The 17,788-nt window shown below is 42.8% G+C and overlaps 1 protein-coding gene across 4 annotated transcripts in view; it reads right to left on the bottom strand.

Annotated features, from left to right (window-relative positions):
• The window catches only part of adarb2 (adenosine deaminase RNA specific B2 (inactive)), a 210,115-nt gene that overhangs the window by 54,575 nt on the left and 137,752 nt on the right, over positions 1-17,788 (bottom strand). For all 4 annotated transcript variants that reach the window (XM_017301928.1, XM_008438292.2, XM_008438294.2 and 1 more), the window contains one exon: positions 16,086-17,038. In XM_017301928.1, coding sequence (XP_017157417.1) covers positions 16,086-17,038 — 953 coding nt within the window. The remainder of the gene's footprint in view (positions 1-16,085; positions 17,039-17,788) is intronic.

Genomic DNA, 17,788 nt, shown 5'->3' with positions numbered 1-17,788 from the left:
GGCTGATTTGATAATGCCAGCCAATAACATGCGAGTAGCACTGCGTCTAGGTATTTAAGCTTTCTAAGCTGAATTTTCTCTCAGATGTTTTAAATAAGCTCTACGAAGAAAAACAGAAAAAAAAATCCACAATTCCTCATATCACCTCTTTTACCCATCAGTAAAAGAGGTTCCAAATGAACCTGAGGGTTCATTTGGAAAATCAGGAAGCGCAAATGTCCATCAGTTGTTTTTTTTTTTTTTAAATATATAGACAAAAGGTTTTCATCACATGCTTCATGTTTCTGCTGCATCTTCTAACAACCAGATGGAGGTTTGGAGTTCATGAACCCGCTCACCAACAAACACACAAACTTTGCTACATTACTCTGCACTTCAATGGATGAGAATAATTAACAACACAAAAAAAATCTTGAGTATAACAAATCAGTCTGTTGTTCCTTCCTCTTTTACCATTTCTTTAAAAAAATCCATCAGGCGGCATTTGCAGAGTAAGCAGAACTGAAGACAGACTGTAACGAATACACATGCTCTTTTTTGTTTTTTACCTGAACATCTTTAAAGTCATGCACACACACACACACCCGCACACACGCACGCACGCACGCACGCACGCACGCACGCACCCACACACACACAGGGGTGAGGCAGGGAAATACAGTGACAGCAGAGTCAATATTGGCCCGAGCAGAAGGAGCAGTGATCTATTCCCATTGTGCATGCTCTGCTTTTAGGCCTAAGCCTTTCTCCTTAAACGTGAAATTACACCCCATTGCTTTGTACGCCTTGGGGGCATGAGTTGGGTTTTTTTCCTGGATGCCTGTGTGTCAAGCTGCTAAAAGCTGTAAAGGACATCGACGTTTTTTCTATGCTTTCCTTTGAATATTTTATTTACTCTCGTCTGCCGCTGGAGCGCTGCCTGCTGCCACTGTGTAGAGTGAGGTGAGAAACGGGAACAAATGAGCGGTCAGCTTATGACAGCGCGATCGTTATGTCTCCACCTACAACAACTGTGAATGCATCCCCCAATCCCATCGCCGCTCCAACCTCCCAGCCTGACCTCCAGAAAGGGCTAATGATGCTATGGGAGAGAGCGCCGAGTGTATGGTTACCCTGTTTGTGGGAAGGAGCTGCCATGGCTTAACAAGCCGAAGCTTTAAGTGTGTTTCTATAAAGAGGGGCTTGACACAGCCACCGCTGTAAAGGTGACAGAAAGAGAGGTAAACAGGAAGAAATTGACAAAGAGCAGAGAGGAGTGGACGGAGTCTTTCGACCGTCTCTGCGCCTAGTAAAAGCAACCGGCCGTAAATACATGACACTGGAGATGTCATGAATCAAAACGGGAATTTCAGCGTAGTGAAGACGATTAATTAAACCACAAGCAGAGGGAAGTTGTTTGTCGCCGAGTTCTGCGAGATAGCATGCAGCACAACATACTGCTGAGGTCAGATGTTTACATACAGAGACTAAAAAGACACATTATGTTTCCTCACTGTCTGAATTTAAATCAGACTAATCCTCTCTGGTTTTACGGTTACAGTTATTCAAATTATTTCTATTTCCCAAATGCCAGAAAACTTTGCAAAAATATTTTTTTGTGATTTTTTTTTGTTTGTTTTTGTAATTTTCCTCATCCCTGATACTGACCAATTTGGAGATGCACAATATGGTGCTCAGAGATCTTTATATCTTTGTATGGATTTTGTAGATTTTATTTGTTTCAGCTCTTCCACCAAATTCTTTTGGCTGTAAAGGGTGGTAGAATTAGACCTGATGCAATACACGACAAATCAATCACATGATAAATTAAAACGAGCTCAATAATTTAACGTTTTTCTCTTTTCTCTCTTTCTACCAAAAACTGGATGACAAAAGTCTTCAGTCTGGTCTCAATTAGCCCCTTTTTTGAAGGATCATTTTATTTGCAGAGTTCATAATTCATTTAATTTGCTTTTTCATGTATTTTGGATACTTAAAATGTTTTCCGGTTCCAGTGTTAAATGTTCATTAGAATGTAAAGTTTATTGATGTTTGGGAACGTGTTGTTGCATTACACTTTGTATTACTTGAAAACAACAATTTACATTAAATTATATGAAGAGCTGCAAGTCTGGTGGCAGCTTAATGTTGCTGAAGCTTTGGAGTGAGACCAGTTTGGACAGTTGCTGCTTTAGTTCATGCCTGACCATCGATTCACGCAGGTATGCCGGGGTCAAATGTCACAGATAAGTGGTCAGTTCAGCCACTATAATAATGATCTACAGAGAAATCACCATGGGAGGTTTCTGCATGTTCAGAAGCCAACTCTGGACGCACAAAGACCCAACAGAGATTATCCGTAATCTGACAAATTTTTAATATCAAGGCACTTCATGAAACGATGATTTGCCTATTTAGAAAAGCACAGTCAGAAAAGATTGAGATTGTTCACAAAAAGTATGAAATAACTGAAGAAACACAACTAGATCTGCACGAAATGCACACACGTACATCCGAGACCTCATAAAACACCTCTAATGTCTAACCAATAATTAACAGACGTGCTAAGTGTTAACGCTGTCTCTTTGTAAGTATCTGGGATGCATCAGTTTGATGGACAGACCGGCGGATCAGAGCTTCAGAGTGTGTGTTTGTGTGCCGTCATCGCTGCAGGCTGATGAGGTCTGAGCAGACACACAGGGACTTACTTTGTGAACAGGTAAATCATTTTTTGATTTCCACCTGAATGAAGGGATATTGTGTGAAGGTTTTGTTCTGTGTTCTGTCAGAGACAGAGACGCAGTGCTGATATACCGCTGGGGGAAAAAAAAAAAAAAAAAAAAAAAAGTCAATTCAGATTCTTTTATCTTTAATCTCCATAACTGCACAGCGCTGTGCCGCCCCGTCCGATTCCTTCTGCTTTAACATTCTGTCGCGCTTGGTGGCAACAGCTGCCGTCAAGTGTTTGTGATAACTCGCCGTGAGTCTTTTGTGTTGCCATGGAGGAATTTGCTGTCTAAATCTTTTGTGCTGAATTGTTTTAATTTTACAACGCTGGAGAATTTTTGGACACAAATGGTCTCTTTAAGGTCATACTGCAGCATCTCAGTAAGATAAATTCAGATTTTTTTTATTCTGTTGTTTTTTTTAGGAGGTGAACTTGATGATGTGCTTTGGATTATTGTTTCACTGCATGACCCAGGAGCGCTTGAGCTTAATGGTTACGTCTAGAGCAAAATTCACTTATTGCACATTTTTGTAGTTCCATTTGGGTTTCTACTGTTTCTAAAAAAAAAACCACACAGCCATTTTTTGGCAATAAGTTGTTTTTCTGTGTATGGAAAAGGAGCCGTTTCAAAAACAGCCTGACCAATGAGTCACAATCAATAGTCACTGCATCGTTACCTAGCAACCCAAGCGAAACTCCAACACATTTGGTCGGCTGGTTTTATCACTGTATGATGGCAGATGGAAAAGACAAGTGTCTTGTTGTTGACTTTCAGAAATCACCTGCTGCAGTCTTTGTTTGTGCAGGAACCTCCACTTCTGCTTTTCAAAGTTCTACAGTTGTCAGTTGCGCATCTGTTTGCAGATTTTTTCACATGTGATTGTGAATGTAGAGGTGTGATGTGGTGGGAGGGCTTATTTTTTTATTAATATTTACTTTATTAACATTTTTATTTTTGAAGATTTGGTGGTCAAGAGCAGAACTCAAGATTCCAGTAATTATCACAGGTGATCCAGATTCTGAAACAGAAAAGCAGCTCAAGACGTCAAACAACCACCAGCCTGTTTGAGTGTTGGTACGCTGACCTTTTTATGTAGATTTGTCTTAGTTTTACTCCAGATGTAACAACAGAAAATGCTTCCAAAAGTCAAGTAAGCGAAATATAAAATGGTATTTAGTGTTTATTCATTAGTTAACAAGTACAGCAATTTCTTTTACACTATTCAGTTTGGTTTTGATAGCACTTCTTCCTTTTAATAAATAAAATAAATTTGTTGGTTATAAATGTTTATTTGACGATCTGAAGCATTTCAGTGTAAACCCCCCTCCCCAAAAAACAAAGACCTACATCTTTCATTAGGGGTGGGCATTTAGCGTATCGTTTATCATGATAAATTTCTCATCACTGTAAGAATTTGATTTATTGTCGCAATGAATTCCCAATAATGATGTTTAAACAAACCAAAGCAGTGCGTATTGTCGGGATTGTTATCGTTACAATTTTCTCCACTGTTTGTTCAATGACAGTATGAACAAATATCAAAATGTGATTAAATGCAGTGAGAGTGTCCAGTTCAGTAATACAAGTGAAGAAATGTATTACAAATGGGTTTATCTTTTTTAAGAATGCTATTTGCATTTTGTGGGACTATGATTTCTATGTCATGCAGTCACAGGCATTCAGTTGCCTAAAAAGGAAGCAATAAATAGTTATTATCGTCACGTTAATCACAATACTGCCACAGAATATTGCAATAAAACTCTTAGGTTTGATACAGTCGAACAAATGCATGTATCCTTGACCTTTTCCTTCATAATAAACACAAAATCCAACAAGAAACGCACAGAGGCTCGTGGTTGTAACGGGACAAAATGTGAAAACGGGAAGTTCAAGGTTTATAAATGCTTATGCAAGCAGCTGTAACAACAACCGCTGATGGACTTCTGAACATTTCTTGAAAGTTGATCTTCATTCAACACTGTAGCATTGTTAGAGGGTATGGCACACAGCATACGTTTCACCTGCATTCTGTCACATTGCACACAATCTAACAAGCCGAGCAAGGAATCGCGTTACATCACACATAGCTGCTATGACGCAAGTCAGCTTCTGTTTGGAAAAAAAAAAAAAGTCTCCTGCCTGTGACCGCCGCCGCTTTCATTTCAGTATCAGCAGAGGCAGCACGCGCTGCACAGGCACCGAAGTTCAGCTTACGTGCAAAAAAATGGGACAGAGGGAATGGATTTGTCATGTACCTGCTGGCGTACAGCTAGGTGCTAAAAGACAAGGTATGTCCTAAAAGTCTAGGCGGCTGCATTCAGCTCAGGTGGCCCAAGTTACATATTCAACTAGAAGGACAAGTCGGCAAGAGCTTTTAGTAATTCATCATCTTTTTTAAGCAAATCTAGAGAATGAAAAAACAAAAGCACTGTCCAACTTTTCTAAGTCACTGGAAGTAAAAAGTTTTCTTTCCGGCCTCTAACCACAACTTGAGGTTTCTTCTCTTCCATAACACAGCCTGTTAAAGCTTTATCACGGTTCTGTGCTGGAAAAACAAACTGAACAGCTAATCATCTCGTGTGCTAAGGTTGATGTTGCCGAGACATCTTTTTAAAGCTCTGTGTATGATCTACCTTTGTGAATCTGGATGATTGGAGCAAATGTTGTAAGGACATGATTTGCTCTGGGCCTCTGGGAAGCCATTTATTTGATCCCTGCTAAGTGCTTCGCCAGGAGACGGATCGGTGCGAGGATATTATGGCTGACGGCAGACCCTGCCCGTCATCTGTATGCAGAGTTCAGCGCACTTCCTGTATCGGAGGGCGAGGAGTGCCACCAAAGGTCGCCTCGGAAACGTCCTTCTGTGACAGTGACAACGGGAGATGGCATTAACAGGCATCTTCGCGTCCGCCTTTTGAATATAAAAGGTGGCGTCGGTGACCTGAATCAGCAATTCAGCTGTTCTGGAAGCGACGAGAGGAGAAATTCAGCCGATAATGGCGGAAAAAGTGAGAAGTTCAGTGAGAGTTCACGTGTATTTATTTTGTGTATTCGTTCCGTTCTAATTTGGCAGAGCTTGCGCACTGCTAAGAGCAACTCAAGCAGGAAGAGACGCAGCTATCTGGAGAGAATATTATTTCACCTATTTCCCTCCATCCAGTGAGTACTGACACAGTCATCATGTAAACACAACGTGCTACATACGTGACCTCTGCGTTTCCTCCTATTGCCCACTGGGAAGACGAAGCGCGGACTCCATCCATTACCCAGTAGACAGTGGTTTCAGGCACAGCACAGGACCTAACTAGCTTCCTGTTGTATACTCATGGGCAGGCAGGCTGAATTATGAGGGCTGAGGACATGAGGTCTTCCCAGAATGCTAAACTCTCTCTTTCTCCCCCCGCTGTGCCCTGCAACCAATCTGACGCCTAATTAATCCTGAAGGTCTTTTGTTCCGCTGAGGGTTTTCTTTTTTCCTCTCTCTTTCCCCCCTCTGCTCTCCATCCATCCTTACCTCCCTTGCTCCCCCACGGTCTGCCTCGCATCCTTTTCCCTGCCAGCTAGGTTTGTACCCCCGCTACTCCTGTCACATTCACAAACAGACATACATGCACCTCATTCTGGCCTCTTTTAATATGCCTCCCTCCCCCAGGAGAGGCACAGTGCGGTCCCACAGAGCAGGACACAGGTAGCAGATGTTTCACTTTAACCCCAGAAATAAATAAAAAATTGAAAAAAGTGTCGGTTGCAACATCCCCCCATTGTGTTGGCACAAATTCTTCCTTATAAAAACATCAATTCATCATCTGTACACACTATTCCCTTCCAGGCTCTTGGGGGATGTGGGGTGGGGCTCTGGTGCCAGTGGTCATTGGATGAGAGGCAAGTTGGACAGTTTGTGAGAACATTACAGGGCAACACAGAGACACAACTATACACACACAGGAAACTGTGTTCTTTGATCAGTAGTAGTTCCCCTACCTGTAAAAAAGCTATGTCACTTTGTGGACAGTTTGCAGAAAGTGACAACGCTACGTTGACTGCTAGTCACAAAAACCAGCAATTTTAGCTAATTTTAGTAAAACAACTTAAATTGTATTAAGTAATAAACATCTGTGTTTTAAAAATGGTTTTAAGTTTTTTGGTATTTTGTCAGTTCACTGGTAAAACGTCTAAACAGCTACAGCATCAGACCTGAAAAATAGCTCAATAAAGCTTGAAGTGTTCACCTGTAACTTTGGCATAATTATGTAGACATTATTCAAGTGACAAAAATACACCAAACCTAACAATGATCTCTTATGAAAATACATACTTTGCTTTACAATCTCTTCGGGCACCAAGAAATAACCAAATACTCTTCTTTTGTTGCCCTACTGGTATATTAATTATTAGATCCAAGTAGTTAGATCTTTATTAGTCATTTAAATGTCTAATAAAGATAGATATTTAAATGACTATTGGTTGATGCGTTTGATGCAAATGCATCAATCTAAATCACAGTTTAATGTAATTAGCACAATGGCTAAGGCAGGAGTGACTAACGCAGTTTAGGAGTTATATGTGACTTTCTCTCTTTCCTTCGCGGCTCTTGGTGACTTGACTAGTCTGTCAAGGTTTTCACATTAACTGCAGTTTGCTGAGTATTTTATTTAGAAAAATCTTTAAATTTGAAAAGCATCAACTTTCGCTTCTATTCAACTTCTTTCCAGCAAGGACGCTTCAAGCACATCTGAAGTTCAATAACCTCTATTGTAGCTATTTCAAGTAAACCATTAACACAAGCACAGTTAAACCAGACAGTTCTACTCCTTCACGTTCAGTCATTGGCGGAGGACGTGGTGCTGCTTATGCTTGGTTCATACATTGTGATGAGTTATTGTAGGTAACCAGGAAAACCTGGAATGGAGTTTTAGTGGCAAGTATTCTATCAATCAAGTGGAATGGATTCTTTCATGAAGCAATAAAAACAGCGCTGGAGCAATTAATATTTTATTTCAAGTGTGGGAGGGTAAATCCCATTCACTCATAATTATTGCAATGCTAATGGTCTTAATTAAGCTAAAATAAATAAACAACTAAGCTATGCAAATTCTTTGAACTGCACTTTCAAAGACTTGATTAATGTGAGCATAATATCACAGATAGTAACTGTTGGGTTTATTTAAAAACTTAATTATAACGTAGGTAATTCTTTGCCTTGTTTGGAAGACAAAATACTCAAGATCTGCTTCATGAAACTCTAAAATCATGCAAAGGTATTCCAACAAAACAGCCGCAGAAAAGCAGCGCGGCTCGTGTTTTATCCCTCGCTGGAGCAGGGCATATCAACAGCTGAAAACATGTTGCCTCGGCTACAGAAGTGAAGAGGAATCCACTCGGGGAAACATCTGCAGAGATTTGGGAAGCCCAAGGGGTCTCAGTGTTCAACCATGAATGAGATTAGTTGGAGTAGGACGCAGCCCGGGTTTGTTGTTCTGCATGTTTATTGGAGGGATTGATATTTCTGTTTTGAAAAAAAATGTTTTTAATGGCATTTATAAAAAGTAAAAGCAAGAATTTGTGTGTAGGCAAGACATTTTATGTTTTAGCCATATTCATCATTAGTGTTGCTGTCGTTGATGTTCCAGTCTGTGTCTTCCCCGGAGAACGTGAAGTCTTACCTTAACTCGGAGTTTTAAAATGATGGGAACATTTTCAAAGCATACCTGCTCCATGATAGATTTATTTTAAAGCTCAAAAGGATAATATACAACAACTTTACTGTAGAATATTTTGCCTTCCTGTTGTTTGCTGAAAGTTCTGCTCTCTCTCCCTCTCTGGCAACCTGAAGACATGTTGCAGAAAATTCAGCATCTGTTTCAAAATACGTTCTTAATTAGCTAACTTTGAGCTTACTTTGGTCAGTAACAACCTCAACACCAATGAGTGTTGCTTCCACAGTGATCTGTTTGTGCTGACATATTTGTTCACCGATTGGGAAAATACTTGGAGTTCCCTTAATCACTGGTCAGGACCAAAAACAAACAAAGAAATCTGATGTCGGTTGGTGCATTTCAAATTTTGAGGTAGCATTTCTTTTTTTAACTGGGATAAGAACAATTTTCATTTGACCTCTTTTTGATCTCCACATTCTTCAAAGTGAAAACTAAACAAAAAAAATCTGTTATCATACAGATCTCCTCTGATCGTTAACTGCAGCATTTTATTTGCTCACGTTTTGTCCAAACAGGCAGGACTCGTTATGACGTTTGTCATATTGGACTAAGAACTCAAGGAAATCCCCCTTTGAACCAGGACTTCTTCTAGTCTTTAATTTATGTTTTGACAGCTGTCTTCTCCATAACAGGGGCCACGGTGGATTAAGACAAATAACCATCAAAAGCAGCTCAAGATAAATTAATCACCCACTGTCACAGAGACCAGTCCAAAATAATCCTACGGTGCCACATCTGTTGATCTCTTCACTGTGTGCGACCCAAGGGGGGCGTCACGAACGATCGCGTCCCTCCGTGTTGACGCGCGCCGGCGCTGGGTGGCCCGCTCCGAACGTGCGTTGAAGCGGACCGCTGCTGCGGGCTGGAAGGTCATTTAAAGGCCAGACATCCAGACCCCCTCCCATCCCCTTTCTTCTCCTCTTCCTCGCCTCCCTGCCTGAGAGCCAGAGATAAACCTACACACGGCAGCCACACAGGACCAATAGTCATGATTTATCTGAAGCCATTTGCTACCTGAACGCCTATGAAATTGTAATGAACTTGATTATGCTTTTAATGAAGTGTGAGAGGTTCTTCAGGAATGATTATAGCCATGCTTTGGCTCACAGCTTGTGGAGGGAGGGAGGGTGCGGGGAGTAATGGAGGACTGTCATGAAGAATGAAGACTTAGTAGCTGCGACTGTGGATACTGTAGGACGAGCAGGGGTTGCACACGGCAGCACCGCGCGTCTTTTGGAATAGATTACAGGGGTGTTATAGTGTACGTGCAAGGTGACATGACCCAACCAACCCCACTTCAATTCCTCCGTGCTCAGGGATTTTCCCCCCACAAAGCCGCATGCTGACGCAGTACATTAGACGGATCGGGGCCGCAGCCTCATAGGTCATATTTTGCATACACATTAGACAGACGAAGATGATTTTAACCTTTCCATGTTGGGGCTGCTCCCCCCATTCAGACAGGATGGGGGAAAGGAAAAAAAACAAAACATTATTGTTTGGTGATCTCACATGGAAATCTCCTCTCTCTCTCTCTCTCTCTCTCTCTCTCTCTCTCTCTCTCTCTCTCTCCTCTTTTATTAAATGCCAAATGATGAGCTAAGTGGATGGTAAAAATAAAGAAGGGCAAAGTGGCGCTCCAGAAGCAAACAGCTGCTTTATGCTCACATTACTTTTGCACACAAGTGATAAAGTGTAATGAGATAGCTTATGAACGCGCGCCAGGATTTCCCATCTTAGTTGTCGTTTGCGGAGGTCAGAGCTCACGGTGAGTTTGAAAACAAAAACAAAGCCCGTCGCCTCAGCTGCTCTATGGAAACTGATTTATGGTTCATACAACATACTCTCACTTTGGGTCATTATTTAGGCTATAAAAAACAGAACTGATCTGAGTGCTGGTGGCATGATTAGACTTATTTCTTACCTAAAATGTCTAAATAATTCTCCCACATTTTGACAAATTACAACCAGAATCGTTGATGTATTTTATATTGATTTTATGTACACAGGTTGAAGTTTTGAAGATGAAGAAAAATTAATTTGTTTTTCAATGTTTCATGAATAAAAATCTGGCATACATACATACATATTACAGACTCCACTTTGATACCACTAAAAATCCAGAGTTCATCCAATTACCAAGAGAAGGCACCTAATTATTCAGCAGAGCCACACGGTGTATTTTAATTTCAGACAGCATCATGGATAAAGGTCATTCTGTTGGTTCTAGCAAACAAAACTATATGGAATGGTTTGGATGAAAAAAAGAAGTCAAAATGGTCCAGTCAAAGTCCAGATTTAAATTCAAATGGGAATATGGCGAGGCTCATACCGCCCAGCCCTGTGACGTTCCCTTCTCCTCAACATTGTTATGTTGTGTTTTAATGTACAGCACTTTGTATCAGCTGTGGTTGTTTTTAAAGTGCTTTATAAACGCTTTATAAATACCAACTTTATAAATAAAGTTGGTATTGTATATTATCCTGAGATCCCACAGACGCCTGTCATGTTATCATTTACTTCTGGACATTTTGCGCTTAATGCTGTAGGGCAGAAAAACAATTCAGCCGTGCTGCTGTGCTAGAATAATTCTGTCAACAAAAACAAAACCTGGAGATGAAGGTATTACCAAGTTAACACCCTGTGCCAAAGCAACGTGAAAATAACAGAGAAAAAATGCTGAAGAACAACTGAAGACCACTTGTATTCTTCGTCTTTCTCTCTCTGTGTGTTAGCTAGGCTACAGATGGACCCATCGCCATAGTAACTAACAACAACTCCACTAGCGTATCAGGGTTCAACACCACAACAACAAGAACATATTTTTCATACGAAGAATAAAACATTAAGTCCATTACAATATCATGCTTTTATGTTTGATGTTCAAGTTGCAATTACAAGTGATCGTCTGAACACAGTGGTGGCTGATTAGCTAATTTAAACATCTGCTCTACTGACGATCTGTCAGAGTTGGTGTGTGGGTTGCCTTTTTTTTTTTTTTAATTGAACTGAAACACCAAATTCTGCAGCATATCTACATGTTAAGTTTGTCAAAGACAAGCTAGAATAATTAACCTTCGTCCCTCACTGGCTTTTTAAAAAAATTAATTTTATTTTCCTGACCTTATCTAGTTGTCATAGCAAAGCACTGTGTTCCTCTTTCTCCTGTATATCAAACATGTGTTTCAGATGTAGTGTGTTATCCTGACAACTTAACAGCTAAAACCAATGTTAGTAGGTATTTTTCCGTCCAGCAGGGGGCGGGATCTTGCACGCGTGACATCACATGGCAACGTCTCTATACTTCCTGAACCATTTCCCATTGTCTGTGACTGCGTCTTCATATGGTGATGGATGCAGATGTTTCATCGCCCTATTTGCACCGCGCCATTTGTAATTATAATCACAGGCGATCCTGTGAGATACCCGGCCGCATAAAAAGCTGTCACTATTTGTGTATCTGTTGCCATCGCTGTCCACATGCTGTGGGTGCAACGCTATCTGCAAGGTCTCCAAAGCTGTTAATCAACTCCTCTCTAATGTGTTGTTCACACCTCCCTCCACTTCCCTCCCCTCCTCTCCCTTCGCCCAAGCTGGTGGATTTCTATCTTAGACAGGGTGCTTGGCCGGGCGATCGCTGTCGCTAATTTGTTGTGGCAATATTAATTAATGATCAGCCTGTCACAGCTGTTTATATTGAGACAGATTAGAGGAGGGAGAGATTAGACAAAGAAAACAATCTGCGAGAGGCTCAGCCGCTGACAGGGGTCACCTTCACGTGTCTGAAATCATATTCAATTTGCCGTGGCGGAGGCAGGGAAATTACTCCACTTGACCGCTCCGTATCCCCTCTCCATCGCTGCTGCTTCACGTTTCAAGATAAGCAAATTGCATCATTTTAAACATAAAGAAACCAACGAACATAAGACTGCATTTGATCTTTAGTGATAAAGGAATTAGCAGAAAGAGACGCTCAGTGTCTCATCTGCAGTCTTTCCTTAGTCATACCGTTTCGGCTCTGCCAGCAACCACGTTTCCTATGTCCAAAGTGGCAGAATTCGGCGTCCTGGCCACTGACGTCCCTATTTTTCTACGAAGCGAACCTACTGACTTCTCTGGCCTCCCACAGTCGCAGTGCCGGCCAAACACTTGGTTGACTTGGCAACACTGTGGCGCGTTGTGACGGCGAGTGGAGATTAAGTGGCCAATCAAGGCCCGAACAGTGGGGTAATCATTCCACTTGTTAAAATGGGTGTCAGGATTATTCCAGTGCCTTCTCACTTCATTGCGGGCTTTAATAAAGCAAAGGCATTTACTGCTAACTGGATTGCTGAGGCTTGGACTGAAGGACTGCTCACTAATGACTGATTAATAATAAAGTCAAGCAGGTCTAGAAGCTGACATTGAGGCTGAGCTTAGGATATGTACAGTAGAGAAAGGGGCCCTTTTTTTTTTTTTTTTTTTTACTTCCATACCTTAGATACCGCTGCCGATTTGTGACTAAGTTCATTTTCAGTCCGAGAATGACTGGATTGATATCCGAATGAGGTTTCGTCAGCAGAACTGATCCCGGTTTAATTTCCCCATAACATAAAAAGGGTTAAATGAACAACCAGAAAATCAAAAGCCTTCGCTTGTAGATAAATACGTCCTTAATGCCAAGCAAACTGCAGTCCAAAGCTTCGCTTCTGCTCCGGTTGTTAAAGCTAATTCCTAGACATGAGTGTAGGAGGACAAAACTATAGCTTGAAATTGCTGCAGCAGAGTCTTTTGCTAGCCTGCTTGTATGCTTGTCTCGTCAATCCCTCTTGCTCCTTCCTCTCTTTGGTATGGATGTGATACCAGGAGGAAGTGAGAAGAATAAAACTCTGTAGTTGCGCTGCATCTAAATATTTCACTGTTGGAACAGATACTAGTTGCAATCCTTCAAGTTCAACTGAGTCCATGTTAGACTTCTGGAAAACCTCCCTTTAGTACAGACAAATCTCTAAAATAGTGTTCTGTGAGAAGAAATGCTGCCCTCATTACTGGCATTAAATGGCCGTGATATTTCCCTTCTAGAAGTCCTAATCAATACTACATGTGATTTTGTCAGAGAAAGTTGGCAAAGTAATGAGGATGAGAGCGTTAAGCTCGACTTCCTGTCATATGTAGGTTCCTGAAGTGAGGAAGAAAGTGCCAATAAAGAGTTCTTGTCAGGCTAATTGAAAACTTAAGCACTTAATGAGCATCCGCTATTTTTAAAGGGGCACTATTATGTGTTTTCTAGGCAAATACTGGCATTAAATAGCACAATCAAGTAACGGACTTAACAGTTAAAAAATGCTCTATACGTATATCAAAAACTCTTGGTCTATCTGAAACTCCATCTTCAGGAAGTCATCTCAATGTGGCTCCTCTTTTAACATTTTAGCTACATTTTTACCAGCGTTGCACTGAGAAGTAGTTTATATAATGAGCTCAGCAGATGCGCATTTCCAGCAGGTGTTTACTAATTGCTGCTGGCTAGTCTGAAGGAACTGAGTGGAGGAATTATGCTCTGTGTAGCGGTCACAGCTCCGAGGAGGGGCTTAGTCATCGAAGGTGGTGCTACATCCCACCCAGGCGTTTTGGATACCTGTTTGGTTGCTACGGGAGATGAAAGAATTTCTCAAATGTGTGAAAGAGTCAAAGCAATGCTTCAGGTATATTATAACATGATGTAAAGGTTACAAAAGTCAATTTTACATAATACTGCCCCTTTAATGTTACACAAAACTCTCAGCAGAAGTTCAACAAAATGTCAACAACTTTAATCATCTGATTGGAGCCTGTGGCTTTCACATCGTCAGCGACATTTTCACAAGCGAAGCTCATGGCGTATGACTGGCACCAAGCGGCTGTCCCACAGACTTCTGACATCTTAATTGTTGGAAGGTTTTAAGGCAGAGCCCTTTTCTGCCTTTCCAGAAAAGAAAGACAAGTCCTGCCAGCATTCGCCGTGTTGAACATTTTCACCAGTACGTCTTCACTGTGCAACAGGTAGCACTGTGGGAAATTTGGAGGAAAGAGAACAGTCTGAGCTGGCACACAGAAGCTGGCATGACACCACACCGTTTGAACTACCCCCAGGCTACATCTGGCAGCCGCCCCCGAATTCCGCATCGCATCTGCAGGGTAGTCAGCTGCTATCCGCGCGATCGCCAGGACTGACTCACATGCGAGTGTGCTGTGTTAACTGGGCGGCTTTGCTTTGACATTGTACAACACCCCCCACCGCCTTGTTTGTCCACACACGCATAAATATTATATGGATTATGTTCGTCCTTTTCTCCTCCTCCCCCCACCACAACAAAAAAAATAAATAATAATGTTTTCTGGAGGCTGGCAGACGGCACGCTTGACTTTCAAGAAATTCCACAAACGACTGCTCTCTGGAACTAAACGGGTGCAGCAAATCCTTTTAAAATCCTTTTAGACACCGTGGCAGTCAGGGGGAAAAAGAAGAAGTTTCTCCCAGGCAAACATGTGCAGGTCTGTTGGGTTGATGTTTTGCTCTGGGGAAGGACACCCTCGCTAGTTCATTTCTGCGAGGCTCAAAGAGAACGCTAATTCAACACGCACCCGGCAGGGTGCAGGGGGGTGCGCGGAAAAAGCAAAGGCTTCGAGGGAAGACGCAAGGGTGAGGACACTTTGGATGTGAACAGCTTCATTTTCCAATTGGAGACCCTGGAGAGGCAGGTGGCTTACACATCCTTGCATAAAATGAGACAGAAAGGAGAATTTAAAAAGTGTTGCTATCGGTTGTCAGCATACCCACGAACTGGACGGCGTTGATAATTTCCTCTCCGTGCAAACACGTGAAAAAGAATTCAATCAGTCGAATTAAGCACCTCAAGAGATTTTTTTTCCCAGCTGCAAGAAGCTACGAGAAAGTTGGACTTGCTGTCAACAAAGGGCAAGGAAGTCCAAGAACCATCTCCTTTGTTTCTTAAATTTTTCCAAGATTTCTCCCCCCAAAAATCCTCTAGTTTTCTTGCTCTGATTGCTACTTAAATATTTGGCTAAATGAGCTGGGGATTGGTCTCAGTGGTTTGTTTGTCGACTTGCTCTTTGCTTTTCGATTTCCTTTGGGCTACGGAATTGAATTAATGTTTGTAGACACTATGATGCCACACACGAGAAAACAGGAGATTTTGCAAAAATACAAAACCTTCCCAATTACAGCTTGGCACACACATACAGCAGTGGAGAAAAAAAACCCTAAACAAACAAAAAAAAAAGGAAGAAAAATCTCATTTGGGTTGTTATGGAGATTTCTCGTGTGTCAGAGGAACCGGGATAATAATTAGCTTCATTTACATGCTATTCTATTAAAACAGACTGACAAACAGATATTGTTTACTCAATATCCAATCCTACACAATGAAAAGAGGACAAAATTGTAACCAGACAAATCCCTGCTTGCTCTCTCATATCTCTATCTGTGCTGCGGCGATTTCCTCCTTCGGTCCGCTATCTTTAGCTTCAATCTAATTTCTAGCTTAATTACTCTTTGGAAGGTGTTTGGGATTTTGCGGCATGCCTGCTGTTTTGGTCATTACGGATCGCTGTAGGACATAGAGTGGCTTGCCAAAGAAGCTTAGCAGAACCCGGGCATTTGGGATGTGACTTCACTCACCTGGGGTAAATGAGGACAACTCTTCCTGCTGACTTTGAGGCCAGTCCTCCCTTCAGGGGCCGTCCTGATGTCGAAGAGGGCCTGAAGAGCGCACTGGGCCGCCTGCGTCTTGGCAAGCTTCTTGCTGCGACCGCAGCCCTCGAATATCCTCCCGTCCACGCGCACCGCCATCACGAAGCTCCGCGGCCGCCTCCCCTCGGCTCGCTCCGACAGACAGGCATAGCGCAGGCCCGGCCGGAGCTCATTGAGCAACGCAACGGGGCTCTTCGGCACCTCGGGCTCCGGGACGATCCCGCCGAGCCTCTGCTGGGCCTGCACCATGAGGTCCAACGTGTGGCAGAGCAGCCGTCCGTGCCTCAGCAGCTCGCTCGATAGCAGGTCGCTCTTGCTCGTCGGGTCGCAGAGCGCGAGGCCGTCGGAGCACGGCGACGCCTCAAACTCCTTAAAGAGCGTGTCGGGGAAGTCGGCCTGGTCGGATGTGAAGTCCGCCGAGGGGTTGGAGATGTTTCCCATGGCCAGGTGGGCCTGGGGCGCGTTGGGGAACTGGACGAAGGACTTGAGAGCCAGTTCGGCGGCCCTCATCTTTGCTTTCTTCTTCGTGGGTCCGGTACCCTCAAAGGTGAGTCCGTTAACCTCCACGGCAATAGAGAAGACGGGAGCGTGGACGGGGCCGGTCTGGGACACCATGCGGTACTGCAGCCCCGGCCGGAGCTCGTTCAGCTGCACTAAGGCGTTCTTTGGAGCCTCAGACCAGGAGAGTTTCTTATAGATGAGATGGAGCTGACACAGGCGCCCGTTGTTGTCTTCCTCCAGTGGCCGTTTCCTCTTCAGGCCAGAGCTGGCCCCTCTTGAGGACTCCGAGCAGAAAAGTGACTGGCATTCTCCGGAGCCGATGGAGAGATCCTCCAAGTTCCCGACGTTGCGGTTTTCCTTCACCTCAGCGCTGCTCGTGCCTGCAATGCAAACCGGAAGAAAACAAAACAAAACAAAACAAAAACTATTTTAAAGGAAGAGATGAAAAATCCCGAAGAAACAAAAAATAAAATGGAAAGAAAGTAATCATTACTGTGCAACACTCTCATTTATCCTGGCTGAACAAAAATGAATCAAGGAAAATCTCTCAAGGCAGATTGAGCCACTTGATACACAATGAAATGGTAATGAACACATCTACAATCAACACCCGCAGCCGAGCCCACTTCATACCACAGGGCTCTATTATATTTAAGTATTTTAAAACCAAAATACAAATCCCTCTGAAATGGTGATGTTATCTGCCAAATCATCCTGTAATCTGCCTCCAAATTGGTTCGGAATCTGAGTCGGGGAGAAGGAAACATTGGTCCCCGCGGCCCTCGCAGAGCATCAATCCTATTTGTAATGGGGAGGGGAGAAAACGGGTGGGTGTGTGTGAGTGCTAAGACTTTCCAAGAAAAAAAGGGTTTGGAGCCTGCTTTATTTCACACTTCTATCCTCTGCGAGAGCAAAAGCCTGAAACAGCTGCGATACGCTCTTCAACCGTCGTTACGGAGAAGTGGTGGTGTGTATTGGCTTTCTGATGGCAAACGAACAAAAACGTTCAGAGGAATTTCAAAGGTGGGATGGGAGTCACTTACTGGTGGGGCAGATTGTAGCTCAAGATGAGCGTGCATGCAGGCAGGCAGGCAGGCAGGCAGGCGAGGCATCTGATGTGATGACTTATT

This window comes from Poecilia reticulata, linkage group LG20 (genome assembly GCF_000633615.1).
Source record: "Poecilia reticulata strain Guanapo linkage group LG20, Guppy_female_1.0+MT, whole genome shotgun sequence".
Classification (NCBI taxonomy): Eukaryota; Metazoa; Chordata; class Actinopteri; order Cyprinodontiformes; family Poeciliidae; genus Poecilia; species Poecilia reticulata.
This window is presented reverse-complemented; position numbering and strand designations above follow the sequence as displayed.